The 22,188-nt window shown below is 31.1% G+C and overlaps 1 protein-coding gene across 1 annotated transcript in view; it reads left to right on the top strand.

Moving 5' to 3' along the window:
- Positions 1-18,223, top strand: part of LOC132743978 (uncharacterized) — a 28,942-nt gene extending 10,719 nt beyond the window's left edge. The window contains exons 3-8 of the mRNA XM_060732577.1: positions 12,380-12,436; positions 12,679-12,918; positions 13,367-13,396; positions 14,916-15,182; positions 16,183-16,401; positions 17,038-18,223. Coding sequence (XP_060588560.1) covers positions 12,380-12,436; positions 12,679-12,918; positions 13,367-13,396; positions 14,916-15,182; positions 16,183-16,401; positions 17,038-17,738 — 1,514 coding nt within the window. The 3' untranslated portion in view covers positions 17,739-18,223. The remainder of the gene's footprint in view (positions 1-12,379; positions 12,437-12,678; positions 12,919-13,366; positions 13,397-14,915; positions 15,183-16,182; positions 16,402-17,037) is intronic.
- The last annotated feature ends 3,965 nt before the right edge of the window (positions 18,224-22,188 follow it).

Genomic DNA, 22,188 nt, shown 5'->3' on the forward strand with positions numbered 1-22,188 from the left:
TATGTATAGTATGGTATTGTATGGTAAAAAAGTGGTAGCATCTACAGCTTATCTGAGTAAGAAATAATGATAAATTAAAGAAATTATTTTAGAAAGTGCATTTCAATCTTAATACATCAAGTTGCTGAAATGTTTAACTGTAGTTACAAAGCGCAAAGTGGTAATTGTATCGAAGGTTTAGAAAAGAGTTAATACTATTGATAATCAATATTATTAATAAGTTTGTATAGTTTTCAAAATAACTTCTTTTAGCTTGACAAACATGTACCAACACATTGAATAGTAATGAAAAAGCTTTTGACTAAAACGGTAAAGTGAAATAAAAAATAAATATAATATCGGAAACATATGTGCAGATACTTTGGCATTGTCCGATGGACTTCATGCTCAAAAACATGTCTGCTCTGTACAAGACAGTATCAGAATTTTCCAGAACGATTTGCTACGAGCAATATTGCGTTTAGTTAGTCATCATTTAGATATCACGGTATTAGATTTTATAAGAGATGGCCTTTTGTGTTTTGTAAATGACGCATGATGTCATGAATTACTTACACGATCTTATAGCTGTGACATCTATCTCGGAAGCAATAATTTGAACAAGATCAGTTAATTATATTGCTATCTAAGGAGAAAGTAATGCCAAATATATATATATAATATTTTATAAAACGATAATTTTAGCAATGTAAATAAAGCATTGAGTTTTCTTATTTTCTGTCCAAGTCATTGAACATTGAAAAAAAAACACAAAAAAAACATTGAAAATGAAAATAAAAAAAAATGCAAAATACACTATAATTATCAAAGGTAATTGACTGTTTTCATAGCCTGTTATAATATAATGAACATGGTTCCTTTAATTATGACAACGTATTTGTCTGAGATCTCTCGATTTAGGTACGGAAATTCGAAAGATGAAATTAATTAATTTGAAGTAAATGACACTAAACTTAGAGATAACAAAATTATATGTAACATGTATTAAATACTGAGATATAAAATAATGCAAATAACACGATATCTTTTTTTGTAATTGTGCCGTCGTGACAAATGATGTTGAAAATAAAATTAAAAGGTATTTCATGACACAGTATCATTAATTATGATGAAAAAGAATTCAACTGATAAATGAATTATAGATAAAAATGCTCAAAACATCGTTATCATATATGGTCTTTTACATAGCTACTGCATTTAAATATCTTCTAAATTACTTCCAAATGTGACAAAACATACCTTAAAATTATCATTTTTAATGAGGAAGAGTTAAATGTCAGATAAATTTTAGTATCGAATTGGACAAAAAAACATGAAGCATTTCTTTTGCAACTAAACTGAAACCGAATAACTTCCTTATTACATTACCATGTATTCATTCAGACAAAAAAACTCAAAGCAATAAAAGTATGACACATTTGTGCATGACTTCGCTATGTTTACGTCAATAGTTTGTATGCTTAATAATTACCGTTGCTGCAGTTTCAAAACAGAAAGTAATCTCAAGAGAATGAAACAAAGCTTGACTTTGTCAACAACAAAAATATTAAAGTATGAGTCATTAAATGCATCTGTTTTTCCTCTCCTGGAAATAAATTAGAAATGTATTTGCAATTTTCTTAAAACCATGAACTTGAGTGAGACCAAGGGCATGTATGTTAGTAATGGCATCAAAGAAAAAGTAAAAAGGAACAGTTTAAAAATATATGATATTGTATCATAACACACAGCTTTATATCATTTGATCAATAATCATTTTAAAAAAGGTATTCGGAAAGTAGTAGTGATGTGCTCTTCACTGATTATGATCATATACCTTTGACCATGGTTAAACTGTGCAATTGATGGTGTGGCTGATAATTACATTATATGCATATACGCATGGACTAAATGAGAATGCAAGACATGTTTTAGTTATTTAATTTGATCCGACAGCCGATCTTGTTAATAAGACGAATGTCTTTGTGTGTGAAATCACTTTGAATTCGACTTCCATGAACACACGTTTCTTGAAAGATTTATCTGCATCATTGCAATTAGCTACGCCGTTGATGGAGTTTATATATGCTGAAAGCATCTTACGTTTATGTCACATTTCACGTGGCAACAACAGGTTCTTTACCAATTAAACTCACAAGAGATGTGACGTATCAATGCATATTATCTTTAAAGAGCGAGAGCCGCAAAACATTTTTTCTTTGTTTTAGAATGATAAATTCACCCAAAACATTAAAAGATAACTATGATGTCGACAGCACGTCATATTACATTTTTTTGCAGCACAAGCATGTTTTGTTGTACTGTTGACAATGGTTTTAAAAGGAAAAATTATATGTTTTACTTATTATTGTGGAGGAAAATGAGAGAGCCTGCGACACTAAAATCAATATAATTGATAATTGACAATCTTGGATGACGTAAACATAGCTTTTTATACAAAACCATCATGATACTGAAATTGACAGGAAATGGTTAGTCGATTTGCCACCTGTCAGAATGTCATTCTTTAATGCAAAGTTGATAGTATTTTCAGAAAACCTCAAGCACTTCATGTTTAACAGTTTGACTTTTCATACGGTTACATAATATAATTATGGGAGACGAAAACCTTTGTTTTTAAATACTTTAGGTAAGCTTGTGACAACTCTGTATTGTGAACTCCTTTCACTTTGAATCTGAAGCGTGACAGTAATTTTCTTCTTTGAGGCTAAAATTGGGTAAGAATAAGGATACTTACAGTAAAGAGCCTGATTTATATGAGTTCATCAAAATTTGTGTTAATTAAAGCCTTTAGTCACTGTAGTAATACGAATGTTATCACATCTCTCATATATTTTTACATTCAATAACATACTGCTTGTTTCGTTTAGTGTTACGGCACACTGAAACAATTAAAGTCAAATTGCGTCGAAAAGGAAAACTGATTTTGGTTTACCTAGGTCGTTACAAATCTAAATCAACATCAGTGGTCAAAACCACCTCACTTGCTGGAGCTAAGAGATGCATATACTCCAGTAATTCGAACCCATTTTATCGCCTTTTACAATCACGCTGGGATAAACGGTGGCTGCCAATCTGATGTCTCAACCAGTAAAGGCAACACTGCACCCATAAGGGGTATATAATCCTCTTGAACTAGTATTCATTATGAGCTGTTTTAAACTTAATGGTAAAATTGTTAAGTTTCATATTTGAAATGTTGTTAACACTTGTATAACAAATGTGGTAAGTAGAGAAAAGATCAATCTAAGTATGAAATGAAATGAAACTTGAAGCTCTTGTTGCTTAGATATAACAGACACATATTGTTTCCAGTCAATTAAAAGCTTTAATAAGGACAAAGAATAAGAGATTTTCATGGACATATAACAGGTTTTCACACAATATTCGTGTTGTTCATTGAAATTCGATAGTTCGATTGCGATCCTTTCCATTTAGCCTGAGGTTGAAAACTAGTCATGGTTTGAAAAAAGTCCGTATCATGCTCTTTCATGTAACCTTTTGGTCCTGCACACAGCAAAATAAATGTTTAAGAGATCAGAACGTGAAAATCAATATTTGTTTTTAAGTCGTTAAAATAAGAGGCATTAAATACAAAAAAAATGTTGTTTTTTTTCATAAAATGAATACATAACAGGCATCCTCACCACGAATATAAAGATGATTAGAACTTTCCTGAACCATTTTATTTCTGCTCTAGCAACTAAGGTCGATAACATATTGATGTGCTTGATCTAACCGTGTGATATCGCATGTTCACTGTAACCAAGACAGCATGGAAATTAATCATTTCCGGGGTCATATACGATAAGACGTAACAAATGGCAAAATGCATACACTTTGCCATCAGAACATCACTGCTGTTGTATATGCATGTGGTTGTACTAGCAAATAGCCAAAATGATATATTTGACGTTGCAAAATCAATCAAAGAATATCACGGAAAAAAACTAAAATCCTATGTCAATATTTTATATGTTTGCAATTACCATTTAATTTAAATGTAACTAGCTGGTGTCTTCAGCAAATGCTGACCATCCAAATCCAGTGAATGGTCACTTTTCTTAAAACAATCCGTCTAGTTAATAAGGTTGATAAAAATTAATCTACAGTGAATCAAAATAAAATTGTTGACTGAAAGTAATTTAAATGTGACAACTTTTTTAAAATTATCTCATAATGTCGAATAATACATTTTGAAAAAAAATATATTATTTTTATATGATGTTTAGTATTAAAATGAAATAAACATTATAACAGGAAAAAAAACTATTTATCACCTTAAAGAAACAGAAAGCTCGTCTTCTGAACATTTACTTTTATTCTGTTTTAGCTATGAAGTTTCTTTTCCTAATCGCTGTGTAATATTTTCGCCTCTATGTAATATATCCGCCTCTATTTATGACAGTAAAAGACATCATGTTAACAGTCCATTTAAAAACTACAGAAATATGTTGAAAAATGCTTGGTTTTCATCTGATACCTATTAAGTATTAAAATGATTGACTTGTAACTTATATATCAATTTCAATATCAATTGCTATAATTTTTTCTCATTGCGAGTTTCCAAGTTAATGAGATAGATTCAAAACATGGCGGAATGAATAAGGTGGTTTTAAATCAAATTGACCAGTGAATGGATATTGTTTAAAATCTAAAGGAAAAAAATGAAAAAAAAAATATATTTGTTTTTTATCTTTCTGTTCAAATATTAGCATTAAGATGCACTTCAACAAAATCATTAAAGTCAATGATATTTTTTTAAACTTTCTGATAAAAAGGAGAAAGGAATGAAAATTCCATAAACTGTTGAAAAACTTCGTTTTAAACTTTCATGATGCTCAGTCAGCGTTTTCCTTGAATAATTTTGTTGATTTTCGAAAGCATTTCTAAATTAATTTCATTTATATCAATTTAAGCCTTTTCATAAATATAATAGTTTTTATTTAAGACAATACATTAATGAAATATAGCATAGAACCTCTGAAAAAAGCTGTTTCAAGTGTAAGCATAAGATGTTCTGATACAGAATGAACTTTGGAGGATGCTTTCACCGCCCTTCCTTGTTGATCTTTGTTTCCATATTTTATTTAAAGTTTTATACAGATTTAGTGCTTTGGTCACTGCATCTTTCATTAGACAGACACAAGATGCGTCGGTTACCGTTTTAATGAAAATGGAGAGCATCTGATTTGTAATCAATGTGGCTTTAGGTTTGATCCTCGGACAAGGCGCGATTTCCCCGAGACAATTAATCTCGGACGATAACTCTATTTTGTCTCTCACTTCTGATTCAGCAATCATGTGGGATAAACAATCGGTCACTTATACATAACTACAAAATCGACTTATATATAATTGTTTGCGTTTGTATAATTATTTAATATCAAATAGGTTTTCATAATTCGCCAAGAAAACTGCAGAGAACGTATTTTTTGATTTGGCAGTTGATCAGTTTTTGGTCAGAATGACTAAAGCACCTGTATATCGAGCTTGAGTTAACAAGAATGAATGATTTCATAAGGCATCGAATTAAAACAGGCGTGAAAAATTTGTATTAGCATCGTTAAGGATAGCTAATCTGTTATGGTGTTTACGTATGGTTAACTTACAGTACGCTGCTGTCATATTGTACGCGACAACAACATTTAACACTTTTTGTATCACAGAAACTAACAATGGCTTGTCAAAATATCCACTTCATCGTTCCTAATGCATAAATACCTTTTAACAATGAAACCCAAATCTCAATTATTCCTTCGTTTAATAATGCAGTCACCAAAGAGAAAAAGGCACTAAAATCAATGTAAGTGTACTTGTTTGAAAAGCTAAGATCATTTAAAGTAGTTTTCCTTAGACATTTATTGCACTACATCTACACAAAATGTTTAGACTATTGAGTGGTCAGTTCAGTCAGATTATGCAGTGCAAAATCGAACTGTCGTAAACGTTCATAACTTCATTCTTGGCCTTTTTGTTTCTGTGTGTTTTTTTTCCTGAACAGTTGGAACAAAAGAGAATCCTTTTAAAATATTGTTTTGCTTGTTCAATAGCGCTTATAAATAAAGTGTGATCTGTAAAGTTTCGTGATATGAATGTATTTCTTTATCTAAAGATGTGTTCGCTCATTATTCCTCAGGCAAACCATAGTATAATCTTACTTACTTACATGTATTTGCTACATAAAAATATTAAGAATAAAATGATTTACAAACATAATGTTTTATCATTGAGTACTTATATTTTTTGGCATTGTTGACGAATAGCTTAACTAAATGAGAACATTGTGTTTTATAACAAACAGCGTCAAATAACATTCAATCTGCAAATCACGTTGCTAAATTTGTAATTTGTTCTACTTGTTTTATAATCATAAAAGAATAGTTGATCTTAATTCAACCAATGAATGTATTTTGAAGCAGTTTTCATTTATTGAATCTTGTACACAAACAAACAAACTACTGATATTGTAGATATGAAAAATAACGTAGCACACATGCATACATTTTTCAGCCTATTTTTACGTAATATTTTGATAATATTGCATTCAAAATTTGTTTTCATCTCATATTGTTGAAAAATATAATAAAAACATATAAAATCTTTGAAAAAGTGTCTGGAAGGATAATAACTATAATAATTTCTTCTATTTTAACTGGATTAAACTGTATATTTTGCATTCAATATGAACCGATAAGAATACAATTTTGCATAAGCTTATGTTATAATATATTGATTTATGCTTGATAATGAAAAGAAAACTTTAAACAATGAATGAATAATATATGTATAAAAATGATATTCGAGCACATGTTTTGTTCTTTATTCAAGAAAAAAAACATAATTGAATTATAATGTGAGCAGCAGTATGTCTTGTTCAGCTTACAGAACGTTTTTATTTGGTCGTAAAAGTGTCCACTTAAAGTTTCCATTTTTACTACAATTAATGTACGGAATAACATAACAAACTAAAACTCGGGGTTACAATTAATACAACGTATTTGTGAAAATGAATAGGCGTTTATCGTAGTTATAATTGAATTGAAATGATAAAAGAGTATAATGAAATATAAATTTTTTTTTTCATCTTTCTTATAGAAGATTATTCACACTTAAGGAAAACTTATATTTCATTTGCTACGTAGATTAGAAGCTTCATATTTAGTTGAGTGATTTTAAAAAATTGATTAATTGCAGTTACGTATTTTGGTTTGAGGTTAGTATGAAACTCACTGTATCTTAGGTTATGTTTAATTCCATTAAAAGGGAATATGTTTATGAATCTCATAAACATGTAGTAATCAAATCTTCCATCTGTATAATACATTATGCCTTGTTTTTGTTTCGTTTTGTTGTTTTTGTGGTTGTTTTAAAACTTTTAAGAGTCAATGTTCTGGCAATAAAAGGAAAATAACAGCCCTTGAGAGCAATTAAAACTGAATGCAGATGGTAATGTTGAACAACGAAGATTCCGTATTGCATTATTGAAAAGGTTAAAAGTGAACGATTTTGGAAAGCGTTTTAAGTAGATTCTTTGAATAAAATTGAATATTTAATAAATAGTTTTTGCATTGATCAGATTTCCTTGTTTCACATTGCAACGACAAGCGTAATATTTGCAATTGATGTGAGGAAAAAAGTGCTAATATACCTTTTCTATTAACATGCAGTGATTTATTTGCTTCATTGTTTTATAATATTTGGGTTTTATAGTAGAATGAAACTTATAATATATTATTTTTGTATTTGATTCCATGAAAAGAAAGATGTTTATCAATTTTATCAACATGTAATGATAGACAATCTTTCATCGTTTTAATATTTTATGCTTTGTTTTCGTTTCGCTTTCTTTTTTGTTAAACTTTAAACGTTACAAAGAATGAAAGATCTTGCAACAAAAGAAAATAACATCCCTTGAGATCCATTTAAACTTAAGGCAATATATAAAGTTGAAACACGAAGACTCTGTATTGCATTATTGAATTATTCACACTGCAACTAAAAATGTAATATTTGCAATTTAAATGAGAAAATGTGATACAGAGGCCAATCACTTTTTGCTCTAGCATATTATGGGTAAATCATAACTTTACATGTATCTGAACATATCTTGGCGTGTTTTGAACCGATGATAAAATGTTATATAGCCATTGGGTGACTAGTGAGTGCCATTTTCAGTAAGTATTATTAGATCTCGGGAATGCATCAGTCAAATATACATTCGTTAACTTATCGGATTTGTCTTCTGTCGAGAGATATGAATTAAAATGAAAGAATATATAAAAATTTATTCTTAGAATTATTTTGTGATAAAAGCTATACTTATTCTTAAGACGATCTGACATTTTCTTTGTTAAATTCAAAATATTTCTAAAGTATGGCTTTAAGACCTGCAATTTTAGAAACCATTACAAATTAATCATAACCTTAGAATTATATGGTTTCACGTTAAGGAGTTTCTTTATGCTCATTATTTCAAAAATAATGAAGATGTATTTACCTACTGGTGCAGTTTTATGAAATTAAAGCTAAATGGAAACAGAAATTAAAACAAACAAAAAATATGTTACAATAATTCAAGCAAAACTTTTAATGGAGATGGATTTATCTTAATATATAATAACAAGTTATAAAAAGGGAGAATGTGAAAGCATGAACGTCATTATGATAATTGACAATTCCTTTACATTTTACGAATAATTATTTATTTTTACTTCCATATTGGTATATTCTTACTTCCATCAGTTTTGCTTATAGTAGCTTCGCAATTTAATGTTAAGCTTCGGGTCGCGTGCTTATCAAAACAAGTGTACGACAAATATTAATGAAATATATTTTTAAGCATTTTATCATACAGGGAAGCAAAAGGAAATGAAAATAAAAAAGATAAATAACATGCAAATGGAATTTAATATAGATAAAAGCATAAACCTTGGTTTAAATCTTTTCTAAATTAAAAGAAGATAATAGACTCTGAGAGAAAACTAACACAAATGTAGTAAATACAATATAATGTAGAATCCCTATTTAAGACCACCAAAACGTTTTGAAAGACCGTAAGTTTCTATTCTTTATGTCAATGGTTACATAATTAGACCACCTCGCTTATCCACTTTTAAGACCACAAGATTCAGTCCCAATTCATTATTTTGTTCCTTATTTGACCCAACTATTGAGTCCATTGACAGTTAAGTTAACACCAACCTAGATCTTAAATTTATTGTTTTGTTGCTATTATCTGCTTGAATGATCTTGGGTATGACAACTGATTTCACAAGGTGTCGAAAACTGTTATGATTTGGCTTTTGTATAAAATAAGGTGAGAAAGTAAAATTTTAGAGAGTTTTAATGTTCCTTTAAGCACATTTATTTTGTAAATGATTAATTTTTTATTTGATAAATCATACCATAATTAATATTGAAATCCGACCAAAAGGAATTTGATATCAAATTTCTTCAGAAATATGTTTTCTTCCCATCAAATTTAATATCATGACATACATTTATATTGCATTTGCAGATTGAGATACATATTGTTTGTTCAAACAAAATGACTATAATAGACAATGATCATAAAGTGAATAAGCAATCATAAGAATATTCACAATTTAGATCACTTTGGTCCAGTCCCGAAGGTGGTCTTAATTGAGGGATTTTACTGTTAGTAAATACATTATATAATGCTTCGTAAGTTAAAATCTTCAAACTGATAAATCTAGTCAGTCAGGGTGGTAAATTTTGTTTCTGATGTAACTTTATAAATCATTGCTGTTCTGGCAACGAAATTTCTTTTGAGAACATGAGAACTTTTGAAAAAAAAAGAAAACTTAAAGCAGATCGATTCATTAAATTGTACTTACATTGATTAGATTTCGTGTGTTTTGTCACGCCGCAACGGCACCTCCTTTCCAAAGACAACGTCGGCATCATATCCATGAAGTTATTGAAAATTTCGATGACAATACAATAATGTAAAGTTGCTATTATTAAAGGCAAATTGCACTGTTGAAAACAAAATGCTGATTGATTCAATTAAATTGTACGTACATTGATTGTTGATTACATTGCGTTTTTGTTATTGCTTTTATTTTGACGCTGTAACGGCACCTCCTTTTCCAAAGTTCAAACAGATGTAATGATGTTGGGAAGTCAGATTTAATAGCAGCGTTTAGCTTTTACTTATATTACTGTTACGCTTAATATGAATACGTTAACCCAAAAGCAGGTTAAGTGAAAAATCAAAACGGATAGTTTTTGTAATTATAATAAAGCATTTGTTTAGTTTATTAGGAATTTTGTATACAAACACAAATATTACAACGGTTCTTCCAGTAACAGGATACAATTGATAATTGATACCATTGTAAAAAAAACTTTAACTTTTTCTTTATATGAGTAGAAATTGAGAATATTTAAAACAGATAATTACGTTTTATAAGCATTATATTGTTAAGATTTTTTTATAAGTCAATTTTAATAAGCTAGATATATGACACACAGTTAATCAAATTGTACAATTTACCCGATTGTTGACAATGCGGGATTTTTAATCATATGTTTCAGGATTGGTTGTTAATTAACATTTTATTAAAATGAAATGTGCTGATAACATGTAATAAAATCGTCTTTGTCTTGCATTAAGCGATACAAATTACGGAAAATAGCTATGTTTATTATTAACATCGAAACATTTCTGAAGCAGAGCTTTGATATATATAATTGTCGGACATTTAACCAATAAATTGCCCGAATTATAGCTATCAAAATGAATTAATAGAATTTAATTCGTTTTTGTGATATGATGTCATATATATCTTATATTCACTTCAGTTTTTATACTATTAAAATAGGGAGGTATAATTTCTAGAAACTGTTTTGCTTTGCATCTTTATTTCAAATTAATTAATTTAATACAAATCACCTTTTAAAAGCGACAGCATTTAGGAGCTCTGATAATTTCATGACGTGAACTTCCGTTGTATTTGAATTAATTAGATTGTACTTATGTCAAAGTTAACCGACTGAAGTTGAGGTATACATCAGGAGACGAAACCTTTATACAAAAAAGGTCATTCAAGAGATGTTAAGTCAACTGTTCACTTAAATAATATTTTATTTAAAACAATTCACTATTTCCTATTTATGACACGAGAAGCGTTCCCGCATTTTTGATATCGATAACAGACGAAATAAAACGTAGATTTTAAATTAAATATTTCATTTCTTACAATTCCATGAAACAAGTGATCAGAAAGTAAATATATACTGTATCATATAAAAATTTATCATTGCCATTATCGAAAAAATGCCTGCTCGCATACCGATCATAACGGCAACGCAAGTACCTATTTCCCAAAAATGGAAACTTTATGAGATTTCACGGTCGTTGAATGAATTAATATTCTAAAATTCTCTAATGTAATGGAACGTGAGTAATACTATACAAAATATTCCTGAATCATAGACAAATAACTATTTTTTATAAAATAGAAAACCAAAAGGAATAGAGTCACTATCACTTCATTACACGATATTTATTCTTTATTCTAAATGGCGTTCTTAGTGAGTTCATGATCTCCGAAGAGTTTCTTAGACTTGACAAGTAAACAGTTCTAGTGTAGTGTTGCCCTATTCATATTAAGTATTACCAGGAGAGACTTATCATACTATTAGAACGCTTTAATAAACATCCACATGACAAGAAACAACTTGTCAGTAAAGAAGTGAATTAGTGTGTACCAGTAAAAATCACTTAAAAATGACTAAATAAAGGTCGACATTTAAGCAGAAGCAACTTGTCTTTTTTCAACACGGCAATTGGTGACAACGATAGCCGAACATATACGTGTTATTGTCGGCCGTAGATGCTTTCTAATTTCTAAAACTATGACCTGCATTCCTTACGATAAACAGGTAAAAGTTTTAGCAATTTAACCAGGTTATCTGCTGATAAGAAAGGAAGAACATATGTTTAAGCAGTTCGAATGACCTGAAATACATGAAATTACTAGAAGAGTAAAGCGTTAAGTGACATTGAACAAAAGGAGTATGAAAATAGAAGTAAAAAAATAAAAAAATGAATTTCATACAATATATAATTTGTTCAAGTCAGGACAAAACAAGACTAGTAAGGAGGATGTTATATTGCATAGATATTTTGGACTCTTTGATGACGCTAGCAGACCATCATGTGTTAATAGAAAATAGCAATTTTGCAGATTATGCCTACACAAGCCATAAAAATGTCATCAAGCAGAAATTGTATTCATAACAGCTCATTTCGACGGAAGATAAGATAAAGTGCATTATAAAAGTTTGTTTTATGATCCATTTATATCAGCAACACTGTATAAAGTTTGTTTATTGTTTGTTCTTTCAGAAAACAAAACTGTTCAGAGGCAGACGATTCTACCACCATACTGTGAAGAACATATCAGTAAGTCGTTAATATATTACATTCTAACGGAAACTTATAAAAAGGCAAAGACAATTTTTCATAACACATTCTTTCATTGCGCTGATTTGATAATTTTGTTGTTTTTTATAAGAAGATCTCTTTCGGAATATTTCTTCTCGTTTTATATCAAATGTCTTTCCATGGACACTTCAATGTACTAGTGTATCACAAATGTTGATTTTATGTCAAATTCAAAAGTCACATATAAATATTTAAAACAGATGTCACATGGGCACCGTGGTCACCATGGGTACAATCAGGCGATCACGATATCCGGTTCCGCCGTTGCCATGACGAAAATAAGGTGAAGGTGAACGCTCACCGTTGTCAAGGAGATTATTTTGAAAGACGTCAGTGTGCTGAGAAAGAAGCAGACGTTTGTCGTATGACTGACGGAAGTGTCACAGAACAATATCATGTGAGATGTCACGGCCTTGACCTGGATGATATTGACAATTCTGGTAAAATTGAGCTCATTAATGAATTCAAAAAGTACTTTTTGATTATTAACGGTAGCAATTTTTCTTTCTTTTTTATTTTGCAGAGGATAAATCATGTATTCTTAGGGATTGTCTTAATATGAAAATAAACAGACATTACAAATTCCACGATTGGAAATATATTTCATGGCTTTGTCTATACCACTAGAAGAAAAAGCAAATAAATTAGAACTTTTAATCCTATATTACTTAGTTCAACGATAAATAAATTATTTTGTTCAAGTTTAAAGAATTTTCATTGGTTTTCAAAAGTATAATTACATAATTATATTACGACCCTTTTGTTGATTTTGAAGTAAAGACCTGATATGATCTAGTGCATACATGCAGAATCGCATTAAACTTCTAAAAAAAAACTTCTAATAAAAACCCTCAAGATATTAAAGTGTTGTTATTGTTTATATTTCAGAGATCCTACGAGATCCGTACGACCAGCAAGGTGAGAGAGTATCTATGTTTTCACTAGAGAATATTTGTATCATAGTTTGGTGACCTTTCTGTTGAAAATGTGTGTGAGTTTAATTGTATACAGGCACAGTGCGTTAACTGGAGTGCAGGTATTAGTTACCCGCTCTCCAGAGCATGCCCATTAATTGGCTCATTTTTGCTGGGGTTTACATATTGTGACGGAAGAGAAAGGGAAAGCGACAGAAATATCATATTCAGATGCTCGTTCATTGGTTACTTTTTCCTTGGGTTTCATATTGTGACAACAGGGAACGTTTTTTTTTATGTTCGACTATGATACAAAAGAGAAAGAACATCAAAACACTCGGCAATCTGATTACTACTCGCTCGTACAAATCAGATGTCTCGTGTTTCGATGCTCTTTCTTTTACTTATTATGTTTCACCGACATACGCTAGAACACTAGATTTTATTATTTTCACGACTGACTTAGGCACTAGGGAAAATGTAATAGATGGTGAACCTTAGTGAAATATAATTTGAACTATATTGTTAAACAAACAAGATTTCATATAATTCTTAGCATTTGTAATAGTTTGATACTTTTATGTCCCCTTGGAAGCATTTAGTTTTACCTTTCAAGTTTCACTTAAAAAGTAATTGACCTGATATTTTACAAAAATGTTGGTCAGCATGTGAAGTTGTGCACCAGGAGGTTTGCATATGGATTTACAATGTTTTAGTTATTTGTAATTGCACTTGACTAAGTATAAGTTTGCAAATTTCAACTTGTGACGTACATAGTGCAAAAAGTGATTGACATGAAGTCATGAAACTTTACAGGAATATAATTAATGTTGGTCAGCATGTGTAGTAATTGACTTGCGGTTAAAATCGGTTAATATCAGTCAAAAAATACCGTTGGTTTGCTAAATTCGTTTAGAAGAGCTTTCATTTAAAGGCGTTTTAAATAAATTAAATAAAAACTTAAAACTAACCTGCAGAGAAAATAAGATTCCAAACAAAAAAAAAAGCAATTCTTGGATGATTTATTTTTTGACAGGTTAATGTTATTAAACACGAATATTAACATCCTTGTAAGAATGATTCAGAAATCAAAAGGATACAGGAAATTTGACATAAAAAGCATTAAATGATTAAAGAATAAAAACAATTAAGGAAGGTCTTGGAGAACGGCGTCTCATGTGGTTTAATTGATTAAATATTTGCCATTAAATCTGACAAAACCGATCCCAGAATCCATTACGGTTGGTGGTTAAAAATGTGGAATTATAGAAATCTTGCTTTTAGTATTGATTCTTACTATTTCAAAAAACAAAACGGAAAAGAAAAACGCAGAGATGAAGAATTCCAGAATATTTTTTTTTAATTAAATAATCATGAAATATTGTGTGTATCAAATACAAAGCTCGATTGTACATACAAATCATCTTGTAAAAATGTTTGTTATCGTTATTTCTGCGTTGTCACCTTGTTATTTCTGCTTTGTTACATTGTGTTATTGAAATATTTTATTTTCTTTTATTCAGAGGACTGTCAGTATACATTGTATGATATTAAATACAGAATGGCCATTGGAAATCCTCTAACAACAGAAGAACTGCAGCACGCGGACCGGAAGTTGTGGTGTTTGTCAGATGACAAATTCATTCCATTCCACACACCGAAACAGAGATGTCTTGACAATCTAAACTCATTTTGTAAAATGACTGAAAAATGCAAGTACGAAAAACTTACAGAGGAGGGGAAGAGTAAACATTCTTCAAAACAAACATGCTGGAAGGATTTCGTATTAGGTGCGTTCTATTTCCAGTAATTTGGTCTGGCTATGAGTTTTACTGGGTTAATGGAGGATACGATATTGTTTCTTGAGCAATTAGTTCTTCACATTTCACAAGATCAGATCACAATAGTCAAAACTATTCATAAATCTTCTGTTTTATTGTTATTTTTATTATTTTTAAAGGTGATTAGATGGAATGTTTAAACGCCGTATATACACTGTCATAAAGGCCCTGTCACACTAGACTACACTTTCACTGCGTTTGCAGGCGTGTTTAAATTTAAAAAAGCTCCGCGAGATCGCAGTAAAAAATGTGATATTTTTGATGACATGGAGATTTCACGGCGTCCTCGCGGCGATAAGCCGATGCTTCGGATCTTCGACAGCGTTTTAATTGGCGATTGTCTGCGTTTGGAATGCGCTTCTACTGCGTTCTTTGCGTCAACACTGCGCTTTTATGGCATTTTACAGCGCTCTCGCGGCGCTCTCTCTGCGCTGAAATCGTAAAGCTCTGTAAAAGCGCCGTGCACACGCAGTATTTGCGCGGTAGGGATGCCGAACTATCTCCGTACAAGCGCCATGGTTAACCACTGCGTTCATTCGGCGTTCCTTTTGCGCTCTCATGACGCTCTCATCGGCGTCCTTACTGCGATTCTACTGCGCTCTTATCAGAACGCCGAGTGACGGCGTTTGTTTTGAGCATGCTCAAAATGCGCGCCGTCGGTCAGCGTTCTATGCAATGCCACTACGATGCTGTAGCGATGTTGCGGAGATGATCTTACTGGGCTAACCTCGGTGTTATCAATTTTCCTTGGACGCATGAGATTGCCGCCCTAGTGTGACAGGGGTTTTACTTATTTAGCTGTTATGTTAAACGCTTGTTTTGAAAATAGGGAACAAGTTAGTTATTTTGAAATCCTAATCTCATATTAACACAAGAACAGCGAAAGCAATCGATACGTTTACATTTCATAACTAGATAATCTAAACGATACTGTTTATTTTTAAATCAGGTGGTGTTATGCCAACTGGGATCCCTGTGTTTAAAAGCCAACAAGTTATTTGTCAGCACTATGACAAAGAGAGCAAATATGGAGAAGTATTTGGGCATAAGAAAGTACACTTTGCATCTATGTACGACACTAAACGACGCTTACCATTACTTTCTATGGTAACTGTGAGGTCGCTTGGAGACGAAAAGTGGCCAAATGTTCCTTTTATGATAGAAAGAGGTATGACATTAATTGCTTTACTATGATCTATATCAATTTTATGTTAAAAATTTTAATCTGTAGAGAAAAAAAGCATAAGTGATAAAAGGTACGAGAACATTTTGTTAAAATGTATGCATCAAAGGAATTTAGAATTTCTAGATTTTAAAAGCATGTGTCAGAATATTAACAGTATAAATCTTCACATACAAAAAAGAACGATGTCTCAATACAATGCTAAGAGATACCTCGATTCGTACACCTAGAAAACATGCATAACACTTTATTGGTACCGGGATGTAAAAGGAGTGGGCTTTCCCGACTTTAGACTTTGGGTGTATATTTAAAAAGAATACAATTGAATTCAAACGATTAGAACAATATATCTAAAAATTTATCTCAGACACAAAGTCACAAAATATTCTTAAACAATATATTTAAATTCTTGTGGTAAATGTAAAAGAAAACATATCTCTTGTAAATTCATTATTTGTTGAAGAAAAATGCAAAGCATAAAAATGCACGAAATCTCCAATAGAAGTTTTTTTATTGTCTTATCGAGAAACACAGTTACCTTCCATTGCTTTTGTCCACTTGCATATGAATGCACATGTTAGACGATAATAACATTTTTTTTTCAAATTTATGTATTGTTAGGTCTGATTGAAGATACAAGCTCCTCCGTAGTATCTTGGTTCTTCCGAAACAAAAAGAAAGGCATGACAAATATAAAGGAACTGACGTCAGAATGTGAAATACCTTCCTGTCAGTTTGGGAAAAAACAAGCTCTGCCGTCTGACTTTGACTATAGTGGATACAAAATGATGCCATTGCTTCCTCCAGAGCTGATTGGTTGGGATCTAGGTCAGAGAGTTGCAACTTTTACCATGACAAACGTCGTACCTTTAGAGCCAACAGTCTATTCTGTATGGAAAAGAACAATTCAAATGGTTCGGAAGTTTGCTGTTGAAACATGTAGAATACCTATTGAATTACCATATCAAAATGCTGAGCAACACCGACGAGACGGTCATGATCTACCTGAGCTTTATTTATTGTCGGGAACAGTGGCGCCATTAAATCACATTGAAGTTATCGGAAACGACGTTGTCGTTCCGGAAATAGTATGGATGGCAGCGTGTTGCGCACATGGAGCAGACGTCTCGTCGTTTGGGATCTATTCGTATAACCAATATGGTCAAATACCAGCAATCGTTTCCATCGAAAATCTCCATGTTCTTCTACAATCTATGTACTATGACAATGTGGATGAAATCAAAATAGACTTGTTCCCGGCATTTGACAGCCTTTGTAGTTACCCCGGAAATGACGTTTCATTTGATTTAGTTATAACATAATTCTTTTTTAAATTGTGTGATGCATTCTAATTCATGGTTGTGTTTGTTTGTTCGTTTTACATTACAAAGTTTCGTAGTCGAGAAAAAATGTTAAAATACTAGAATTGATATCGGTAAGGTATTTTAAAAAAATTAGAAGGCAATATTTATGAGAGGATATTTGGTACATGCAAACCAAATGATTCATATATGAATATTTTGTTCGTTTGTTCCACGCTTTATAATTTTAAAATGCACAACAGTTCCGCTTTTAAACGATTACAGTGTTGTGTTGTGTACTTTTAAGAATATTATCGTTTTACTTTTATTTATTCATTTATTTAGAAATCGTACATTTAGAATTTTGGTAGAATGGTTATTTATTCAAAAACATTCCAAACCTTAACAGATCAATAACTTAAATATTTGAATAACCTACAATGACTTCAATATCTGTATTATCAGTCATGTCTGAGATGAAAACAAATTAAAGTGATGTAACCTGATTTAAGTTTATATTTAATAGAGAAAAATAGAATCTCTAAAAAAGTCCAAAACGGCAAAATTTAAAATGTTGCAGACTCGAAGACACTTTTAAATCAAAACATTTGGTAATTCCCATTTACGGGTATATCACATTGTTATACCCGACCTATTTAATATTTATGCTAAGCATAGATTCACTGAAAAATAATTCGAGGACCAATTATGTTTCGTTTACTTTATTTTCTGTTGTTTTTCACTCCATTAAATAAACGTTACGTTCACATATCTTCCCTTACTTGTCTATACACATGAAACCCCTTTCTCTTGCTATGAAATAATTGTCGTTTTATCTCCTTTTGGATAACGTTAATATGAAATATATTGAAACCTAAAAATGTGTCCATAAGACACGGATGCCCTAGTTTTCATTGTTTTGTCAATTTAGTGGCGGACAGTTTGACAACAGTACAGCTTAGCCGATCGGACCGACAAAGGTAGATATATAAATGTATATCTTCTTCCCCCAAAAAAACTGGGTTATCCGAAGGTCATCTGATTATTGACACAGGATTCAATTGTTCAGTGATTTAATGTAAATGGCGATGTACTTTTAATTATGCATATACAAATATGTCCATTATGGTTGGCTTCTATAAAATAAAAAATGACAATAAAATTAACAAAGAGATATTTAATTCAGTAACGGTATGTAAAAATATTAACCCTTCCCTATTCGTGACTTGTTACGTTTCTTATGCATTAATACCTAAATCCCAGTTGTTACTTCCTCTAAGAATGACATTTACATCCAGTACCACCATAAAAACAATGCCTTCCTTGTTATTTGCAAATTATTATTCTAGCACATTAAACCGATATTTTTAGAGACAGTGTTTATTCATTTAAGCTTGTTTTGGTCGCGAGTTCCACAACGGAAATGTCGATAAATGGCAATCTTACCAGGAAAAGTCACATATATAATGTAATATTAAATTCGTAAAGAAAGTTTCATTATCACTTTCTAAAACATAGAACAATTCGAAATTGCCAACTAACACCACTTAATATACAAATATACACATATCAATTCAAGTAAATTTTAAATTGCAGATAAACGCGTTAAGTGACAAGAAATTAAATCTAGTCTATTGCATCTAGCAATTCAATTTTAAGAGGTTTCTCATATTAGTTGAAAGAAAATTTACAGTCTTTATGGACTTTGGTCGTTTTTATTTGCAATTTGAAATCATATCTTAACAGTGTCGTTGGAAGATATGTCATACAAGTGACTTCACAAAAGACAATAAGATCAGCAAAAATGATATGAAATAAAGAATTTAAGAACTGATGTCATCGCATAAAAGATATTTAATTAGAAACAAGAGATAATAAGAGCTCTTCTTAGATATTTTTATATTATGATAAAGCTATAAAAGTCGATGATATTGAGCATGACTTAACTGATGAGAAGTAAATTGCTCACTCGCTGAATCCATGTCAGAATTGGAATAAATTATTCCGGAGGCTCATATAATTTGATATATAAAAAAAGTTGAGAATGCATTCTCTTTGTCATTTAAACATTCTGACTGTGATGGTATACCACTTCTAATGATGTAACATAGAACCTCTTAAGATATTAAAACGATCCATCAAGAAGTTAAAAGAAAGATAGATAAACATAGATACTGTGCAATGTTAACCATTCTGCATGTCAGGTTTGTAGTAGCTGTTTTACTGGTTTTGTGAAGCGTAACAACTATTTTATCTGATATTTCTATAGAAATTCTATAAATATCATATGTTTAGGTAGGCAAAATGTGTTGCTCGCCAGCTAAGCTTAAAATAGAAAATAGAGGGCATCGGCTTTGTAATCAAGGGACGGTTGGCTTGATCCTCGGACAAGGCAAAATTTCCCCGAAACAATTGATCTCGGACAATAAGTCTAATTTGTCTCCCACTGCTGATTCAAAAAACATGTAGAATCAATAATCGGTTACTTATACATGAAAGCCGGTTGTCCGACTGACCGTCGAGATATGATAAAAACATGTAAAAAAACGGCGTGACAGTTTGTGCTATAATTTTTCACCACTGTAAAATTATCAAAACTCCGATTATTCCTGTTTTTTTTTGTAAAAGAGTTTAAGGGTACTATATTTCAATAGTTGTGTCCTAATTTGATTGTAAATTTGATACATGTATAACAGTCGATCTGCCATCTGTCCAAAGGAAGAAAACGCCTCTATTATATTTTTTAGAAAACGAACGAATACCTTCACACACGTTTGAATTAAACACATATCTATGTATTAAATCATGCGCAACACAGTGAAAACGTAATTTTGTGACATATTTATCTGCATCGTTAAAGCTAACTAAGGTATTAATTTTGTTGACGAATGCGCTGTTGTCAAATTCCACACGACAACAACATTTAACACTTTCTGTTTTACAGAAACTCGCAACGGCTTGTCTAAACTGACCAATTTAAGGTCCTAATGCATAAATACCTTTTAACAGCGAAACCAAAATCTCAATTACTCCTTCGTATAACATTAAAATAAGTGCATGCGACCTTCAAAGAACTATTATGACCATTGTACTTCGTTAATTATTGATTTCAGAAACTTATCATTATTATAGTGTTGTCTAGTCTTTAGAGTGGAAAAGGTCGAAAGAAAACTCTCATTAATTCAGTCACCAAACAGACAGAGGCACTAAAATCAATATAAGTGTACTTGTATGTGCAGCTACGGCCATTTAAAGTAGTTTTGCTGACATAAATATTGCACTATATCGGCGGAAAAAAGGTATGTTTTTTGAGTGGTCAGTTTAATCAGATAATTCAGTGCATGATATAACTTTCGTAAACTTCGAGAAATTTATTTTGTACTTTTTTGTTGCTATCATTGTCTGAACGGGTATGAAAGGAGAACCCTTTTTAAATATTGAAAGTTTTAATTTTTGTTTAATAGCACGTTTAAATAATAGCGTTGTCTTGAAAGTTTAAGCACACGAATGTATTTCCTTAATTAAAGTTGCGTTCCTTTATAAAATCGTCGGCATATAATATTATAATTTTACTTACTTGCTACATAAAGAGAAATTTTCTGTATGATTTTACTAACATAATGTAGTCTTGTAGAATTCTTATATTTCATTTATACAATTGTTAATTTCAACGATTGTGTTTAATGATGCATTTCAAAGAAAATTTCTGTCACACAATTTGCCAATCGTACTTTCACAAGTAATGGATATCAATTGCAAATTATTATATTCCCAAAACGAAGTTTAGGGGGTATATAGGAGTCATATATAGGAGTCATCCGGTGGTCGGTCGGTTGGTCAGTCGGTCGGTCGATCAAGTGGTTCGTTGCATTTTCCTTGTCCGGAGCATAACTTGAAAACTTATGGTTGGAATTCAATACAACTTTATACAATAGTCAAGCACATTGACAGAAAGGGCAGTGCACAAGAACCCTCTTAACTAATTACAGCTTTATTGTCTTTTGTTACTTTTGTTGCGCAATGCATAACCAATGAGTTCAGAAAATTTACATATTTTTCGACGTATATGCAGATTCTATCCTGTATCTAAATTTGTGTTGCCCCTGATATTGAGGAAAATCTATCAGTAATATGACAACTGGGATATTTGCAAATCAAGATTATAAGAGAAAGCCATTTTATTGCCATATAATGCCTATATTTCGTCTGGAACTATTCCCAGCGGAAAAAAATCACCAATCTTTACACATATTAAATATTGCTTTCCCAATATAATCATATTGTGGTCACACTTTTTCAATGTTCGTTCATTATAAGAAATAAATTGTTATATTCAGTATTTGATTGTCAATAATGACATTCTCATAATTCCTTTTAGTTGGTGTAAAATTGTCTGACAGGCATATGTTTTTTAAAAAAAGGTAATGATTTTACCGGTAAGACTAACACTTCGAATATTATCTTGAATGTT

Source organism: Ruditapes philippinarum, unplaced genomic scaffold (assembly GCF_026571515.1).
Source record: "Ruditapes philippinarum isolate M1 unplaced genomic scaffold, ASM2657151v2 ctg108_1_1_1_1, whole genome shotgun sequence".
Lineage (NCBI taxonomy): Eukaryota > Metazoa > Mollusca > Bivalvia > Venerida > Veneridae > Ruditapes > Ruditapes philippinarum.